The sequence below is a fragment of the Trachymyrmex septentrionalis genome, unplaced genomic scaffold (assembly GCF_001594115.1).
Source record: "Trachymyrmex septentrionalis isolate Tsep2-gDNA-1 unplaced genomic scaffold, Tsep1.0 scaffold83, whole genome shotgun sequence".
Lineage (NCBI taxonomy): Eukaryota > Metazoa > Arthropoda > Insecta > Hymenoptera > Formicidae > Trachymyrmex > Trachymyrmex septentrionalis.
This window is the reverse complement of record NW_017306018.1, coordinates 3,075,164-3,082,062: the sequence shown is the minus strand read 5'-3', so window position 1 is coordinate 3,082,062 and position 6,899 is coordinate 3,075,164. Positions and strand designations below refer to the sequence as shown.

Below are 6,899 nucleotides of genomic sequence, written 5' to 3'. Positions count from 1 at the left end.
ACCTGTATGATGATTGATATCTGGCATACTTTGACTGAATTTTGATTGGACCATAACATAACATAAATTGGTTTCGCGTAAAATTATTGAGTTCAAGGCTACGATCAAATAAAGAATTCAGCTGAGCATATAAAGATTTCGAAATACTGAAAGAAAACTTGCCGTTCTGCGGGATGAATCGATTCAACAAGTGAACGTCGTTATCCATAATTAAGGGAAATCTCTCGGAAAGTCAATATATACACATTAAAGCGAAGTCGTGCAAGCCTTCTCCTCGATGTTGTGTGAAATATGTACGATTGTGTAATCGACCGAGAGATCGTTAGACGCGATCGTAGAGTTTACAACGGGTATAGTGTGGCTCATCTTGACCTTAGCCGATGGACGTACCCCTTTTCCCGCAACCACCGACCATCGGAGGCGTCGCGACACCGACTCCGACAACTCTCAGTGACGTTCCAAGCGTCGCGACGCTACCACGCATTCCGGTATACGTTGCTGCATCCGTGCCGCGCGTACGCGAACGATATGCCGTACCTTTACGATTCCCCTCAGACACCAGGAAGCGACGTCGCGTCTGCAGGAACTTAGTCCATCCACGGATCAAGACCGCGGCCCTCGTCAAGGATGCTGCACATCGTCGCATTACTGAGCTTTGCACGAGGATGATGGAGCATCGCGCGAAAGAATATGAGGGGGACGACGACGACGACGACGACGTCGTTTATGGCATCGGTAAATGTTACTTCAATTTTTTAAAACCATGCATTTTAATTAAAGGTAGAAATCTTTGTACTTGATGCAATAGAAATGAAATATTAGGTGTAGTAAAAAGTCATCGCGTATTTTTTAGCTCAAAGTTGTATATACAATATCTTCGTCAATAATGAATGAAATTCAAATTTAAAAAAAGGGTTTTAAAGCTTGAAATCTCTACTTTTAAAAGCTTATCACATTTTTTAAGTTTATATGAGTTTGATAATTTTTACATACCAAAAACTACGAGCTGAAAAAGACGAAAAATTTTCTTCTCACTTTGTGGATTTGTAACGTGTCCAAAACGAATTTGAGAAAATTTTCGATTACCTATCGTGAAAGCTTGATACTTTCCCTACAAAATCGTTTTTTTTTAATATTCCTACGACTTTTGATTACTGAGTTATCGCGGATTAAATAAAAGAATTATTTTGACTTTAATTGCTCATAACTCCATTAAAAATTGTCGTATCGTATAATTTAAAAAAGAGATTTTTAAAGCTGAAACTTTACTCTATTAAGATATATTTATATTGTTGGTAAGAAAGTAATTGCGGTTTTTACTGATAGATGTCTTTTAAAAAAACACGATGACTTTTTACTACACCTAATATTAAAAATTGAAGTAGTAGAATAATGCAAGAAAAATGTAAACGTATTATAATTTATAAATAGCTTGCAAGAAATATTTTCAAGTGATAAATATCTATTATAATATTCATATAAACAATTTGTATGAAGATATTGAAAAAAAAAAAGTATATTCGTTATATCACGTAACATAGTAGTTAGATACGCAGGAGGAGATATGTACTTTTTCAGCATACTTATTTAAATTATTACTAACGAAAGTTTCACACGAAATCGATTACAGCACATTTTGCTAATACAGAGCTATTATCATGAATTAGAAAATTCGACCTGATATTTTCTTTCGTAATTAAAAAACAATTATTCTTTAACTTAAAATATACTATGTGACACCTTGAACTTTAAAAAAAAGTTGCGATATTTCTTTGGATATTATATATAAAACTTTATAAAAAATGCCTTATGTATTATTATGAGTTTTTGCTCATATATAAATGTGTTCAAAAATAGATATTACAGACACACCTACTACGATATCTTCCGAGATTTCACCTCACTTAAAAAACGGTATAATACGGACAAAATGGACAAAATCCGTAACTGTCCAGACCATAGAAGGTTTACCTCTACGATTAAGGATTCTGCCATCTCTCAGAGATATCGAGGAAGACAATGGAAATTCTTCGAAGGTCTCGAGATTTAGGAAATATCTGAGATTTTTGGGACGATTGTTACTATCGCAATTGGGTACGAGCCATAAGTTCAAATTTTTACATACCGTTTATCCGCTTAAGAATTTATCATTTGAAGTAATTTGATTAATTTATAATTTATCGCAGGTCTTCTTTGGTTACTTGTGATATGGATAGTGGCAGGTGCGGCGGCGTTTTGCGCCACGGAAGGACCTCGCGAGCGCGAACAGGTCGTATCACTGAAGAACATGCAGGATTTAGCAGTCGAGTTGGCGACAGAGTTGCGGCAATTGCGGACGGAACAGGATCAGGATGTGGAGCCATTTTGGAGCGATAAAGTCCGTCAGTATCTTACCAAACATGAACAACTCCTCTTGATCGCTGTCAATTCCGGCTATGACGAGGATGGTAATAGCGGACAGTTGTGGACATTTCCCGGTTGTGTATTATTCGCCATATCGTTAATTACCACTTTAGGTATGTTAATTAATTGGGACTAATTCTTAATTTAGAATTAATTCTTAGATAATTATATGTAAATCTTTTCATTCTGAAAATTAGATTACTCTGTCTTTTACTTTTCTCTTAAATATTTTTTCAATTTTATAGGTTTTGGAGCACCGGTTCCGCGAACAACCGCTGGTCGCACGGTAGGGGTGATTTTCGCCGCTATCGGTATTCCTGCCCATTTCCTTCTTATATTGAATTTCGGTCTTATGGTGGCTTTTCGCCTACAAAAGTACGCGCTTACTAGACAAGGCGTGCAAGTCAACAGTGCAGAATCGAGTTATTCCAAACGTATGCCGAAATGGATCAAAATATTGTCATTTGTTGGCGCAGGTAAAATTTTTATCGCGAATCTCTATAAAAATTTGTTTCGACTACAATTATTGCTATCCTAGTTTATACTTTATTTCTATTGTAGTCACATACTATATTTTGGGGGTACTATGCTTCGGTATAGCGCGATCGAGACCGATCGCGGCGAGTCTGCTGTTTCCGTTAGACTTCACTGCGGCGGGCGGTCTCTCTACTATCGTCGGTTACGTACGAATACTGTACGGTTTGTATTTGGAAGGCGCTGTTACTATCGCGGCGATAATGATAGCTATATTAAGAGTATCAGCAACGCAGAGTCTTACAAACATTGGACTCAAGTACGGCCTACTGACCAAAGATTAATATGTTCAATTTACTTAATACTACTTATACTCTTCATCCTCTTCACATTTTAATTTAAGATAAAAACTATGATCATATCAGACGATGTAATTTCAAAGATACAACGTATTAAAAGAAAAAATTTTGAAAATCCTTCAAAAATTATTTTTATAAAACTTTATGTGTGTTTCAAGGATATAAAAATATTCCGAGTGGTTTTCGAAATTTGGAAAAAAATGAAATTTTTCCTTCAAATTTGATACCCTGTATTTTTAAAATCGTTTCAGACATAAAGTTATATGAAATTTTGGTCTTGAATACAGTGTAACACAATAATCGTTTTTCATTTTTTCAGTTTAACATTGATGAATATCGAGATGTAATACTGTGTGCATCTAATGAAAAGTATCACTCCTTCAAATCTTTTAGAATACTTAAGAACCATCCGTGTTTACACGCAATTCATCATTATTGCGTTTATGTTCTGATATCATAATCACAATCATTATTTGTTAACGAAGTTAACGAATAATTACAACTTATCCTTGACTTATAAATTATTTGTAATTATTTTTAACACCATTGCAAAAAAAAAACATCATGTAGATATGTATGTTTTAGATGTATACTTTTTATTTTGCAAAATAAAACGCGCAAGTTACATAATTAAAGTAGATGGGCTATTCTTATAACCACATGTTTTGTACAATTTACATTCAATATTTACTTGTAATGTGTGTGTATGCGCGCGCGCGTGTGTATGTGCGTGCATGTGTGTGTGTAAAAGAAAAACAGATCAAAGAACCTTCACAAAAGAATGTCAATTCATTTTTTACGTATATGCAAAAGGATACGTGTTGCAGAAAATTTATTTTATATACATCTCGATTTAGATGTACAAATAACAGTTATATCTACCTTCATGTACATTTTATTTAAATAAGATGTAATAAAGACAAACTCTTGTACGCTATGATACGACTGTACAGCTATAAGTTACCTAAGCAACATCAGACTGGCACTTACTCGTAACAATTCACGTGGTTGTTTAACTTGAAAATTAATAATAAGTGTAATAATTTCAAGGCCAAAAAACTTTCATGATGATGTTAGTGCGAATTAGAATTTATTTATCAGTAACGACACGAGCAGCATTCTCTAGCTCTCTACAGATTGCTTTAAACACCCTTGATTACTGGGGCACTTTTTGTCGTTGCATTCCAGTGCTAGTATCATTTTTGCTATCGACGTCCGACGTATCTTTGGCATGTACGGACTTATTATTAAGAGGTTTATCTCCTGGAGTCTCGGGCTCAGAAGATGAAGACTGGTTGTCGTGATTTCCTAAGTTAGATGTATTTCCTAGTGCTATTCGTATAGATTCCACCAAGTGCAATGGACCTGAATAACACTCTTTCGTACCTGCGAATAAAATGTTTATATCGACACATTTTTTAAAAATATCTTCTTTTAAGATATATATATTATATATTATATAAATTAACTCGTAAAATTTATCAGCCTATACAAGTTAATTGGTTTTACGGATATTTTATAGTAGTATAACGTAAAAATTACGCGGTAAATAATTCTCATCGCGTGATATTTTTAACACAAAATAATCGATTAAAAACTACAAAGAATCTATTCCTCGAAAATGTTTTGAAATTTGGTCAGAGACAACGCATTACAATTAGAAAATTGTAATGAATTTACAATCCTATTATGTGTGGAAAAAAATATTGAGATTTATCCAAGTTATAATTATAGATGTACTTGCAATAAATATATCACAGGTATAAAATTATGTTCCGCCTAGTTCTACTTACAATTCATTCTTTATCCAAATATAGCTTTTTTAATTTTTGTAAGTAGACCGTCATTCTGATCATTTTGGACCTCTTGTCTCGCTTGAGTTTGCACCTTTGGATTTGCCTTGCCTAGAAAAAACATTGAAGCTACTAAGGAAAGAGACTTTACTTAAAAATATGTTTTTTACACTGAATTAGTAACATATTACATTTCACGCAAATTCCTGTTATCACAAAAATTTTGTACGAGAATTTTTTCATTTCATTTTGAAAAACGTCAATGAAACGCATTTGTAATATTTTAATATGATTTTATTTAATTAGTAATAGCAGGTACACAGGGGAAAACTCAAGCGATACATCGTCTAATAAAGGTACGCTAGTGCAATGGTATTTTGCAGTAGCATTAAATATTCGACGTTACAAGTACAAATATTCATATCGATAGAATACTCGAAATATATTAAAAATAATAATTATATTTTATCATTTATTCTTACCATCTGTTTTATATGTTACACCATGTATACTGCCGGGAGTATTGGTCTCAAGTTCGGCGAACGCTTGAAGCAACGCTCGCTGCTTATCCGTCAATTGTTTTGGCACAGTAATCTTTACGTTTACATAATGATCGCCGTAACCCAATCCATCGACCTTTTTCAATCCCTTGTTGTTTAAACGGATTCGCGTGTGGGATGATGTACCTGGCATTATTTGTATAGTCTGATCTTCGTACACGCCCTCCACTCGTATTGTACCACCCAGCACTGCCTGTGCCAGTGAGACTTCGGCATCAGTGTGCACATCAGGTCCGTCACGGCGGAAATATCGAGACTTCTCCACGCGGAATGTTACAAATATCTCTTTCTTGCCTATTGCCATACGAATCGTTTGACCATCTTCTACTCCAGCTGGAACTGGTACTGTTATTTTCTTACGTTGTACCTATAAAAATGTGATCAAAGCATATTAATTAATATAATATAGTGATGATAGACGAGATAGATAATCAAGTGATACATGAACAAAATTAAGAAATAGTTATGTACCGTTTGTCCTTTTGCGTTACATTCTGTGCAAGGGAACTTGATGTGTGTCCTCGTGCCTTGACAATACCGGCAAGTCGAACTCATTACAAAAGGTCCAGTGCTTATTGTTTCCATTCCAGTACCATTGCAATACTGGCATTTTACTGGCTTAGTTCCTAGTTCACAACGTGAACCACCGCATTTCGGACAAATGTCTACTACATTCACATTAATATCCTTATTCACACCTCTAGCGGCTTGGGAAAAGGTTAAATTCATTATCACCTGTAATAAGAGAAGTGTTATTTATATATTGCAATAATCAGGAAATATAAAGTCACATTTGGTCACCTCTTGAGCTGCTCCAAAACCATATTTTGATTCTGAAAAGTCTTCAAAATCATTAAAGGCCCCACTTTGGAATCCGGCATCGCCGAATATTTTTCTAAACAATTCCTCGGCATTAATGGTCGATCTATACTGCCAGTGCTGATTGTAACTCTTGGGTCTCTGACCCTGACCCATTCCCATACCCATTTGCTCCGAGGTTGCACCCCATGTATCATATTCTTTCCTCTTAGTATCATCGCTTAATACTTCATATGCTTCAGAAACTTCTTGAAATTTCTGATTGGCATCTGGATCTCTTTTATTCGTATCAGGATGATATTTTTTAGCAAGCTGATAATATGCCTTTTTTATATCTTTTGCTGAGGCATTCTTGGAAACACCCAGGATTTCGTAATAGTTACGTTTTAACAATCTACTTGTTAGATGTATGGCTCTATGTGGCTGCACTATTCTTCCTACGTCTGAAATGGGGATTTAGTTAATTAATTTAGATCAATCAATTATCAATA

The 6,899-nt window shown here is 34.8% G+C and overlaps 2 protein-coding genes across 5 annotated transcripts in view; one reads left to right on the top strand and one right to left on the bottom strand.

The window, feature by feature from the left end:
• LOC108755076 overlaps positions 1–3,341 on the top strand; it is a 6,237-nt gene extending 2,896 nt beyond the window's left edge. The window contains exons 2-6 of one of the 2 annotated variants that reach the window (XM_018497845.1): positions 378–735; positions 1,858–2,094; positions 2,187–2,516; positions 2,649–2,879; positions 2,965–3,221. In XM_018497845.1, the coding sequence (XP_018353347.1) occupies positions 381–735; positions 1,858–2,094; positions 2,187–2,516; positions 2,649–2,879; positions 2,965–3,221 (1,410 nt within the window). In that variant the 5' untranslated portion in view covers positions 378–380. Of the gene's footprint in view, positions 1–377; positions 736–1,857; positions 2,095–2,186; positions 2,517–2,648; positions 2,880–2,964 lie in introns of those variants that run through there. The other variant, XM_018497846.1, reaches the window with a different exon arrangement.
• Positions 3,342–3,834: 493 nt separating this feature from the next.
• The window catches only part of LOC108755075 (protein tumorous imaginal discs, mitochondrial-like), a 3,991-nt gene continuing 926 nt past the window's right edge, over positions 3,835–6,899 (bottom strand). The window contains exons 2-6 of one of the 3 annotated variants that reach the window (XM_018497843.1): positions 6,391–6,851; positions 6,061–6,324; positions 5,512–5,956; positions 5,030–5,140; positions 4,544–4,622 (exon numbers count right to left, since the gene is read on the bottom strand). In XM_018497843.1, the coding sequence (XP_018353345.1) occupies positions 5,040–5,140; positions 5,512–5,956; positions 6,061–6,324; positions 6,391–6,851 (1,271 nt within the window). In that variant the 3' untranslated portion in view covers positions 4,544–4,622; positions 5,030–5,039. Of the gene's footprint in view, positions 4,623–5,029; positions 5,141–5,511; positions 5,957–6,060; positions 6,325–6,390; positions 6,856–6,899 lie in introns of all 3 variants that reach the window. The other 2 variants (XM_018497841.1, XM_018497842.1) reach the window with 2 other exon arrangements.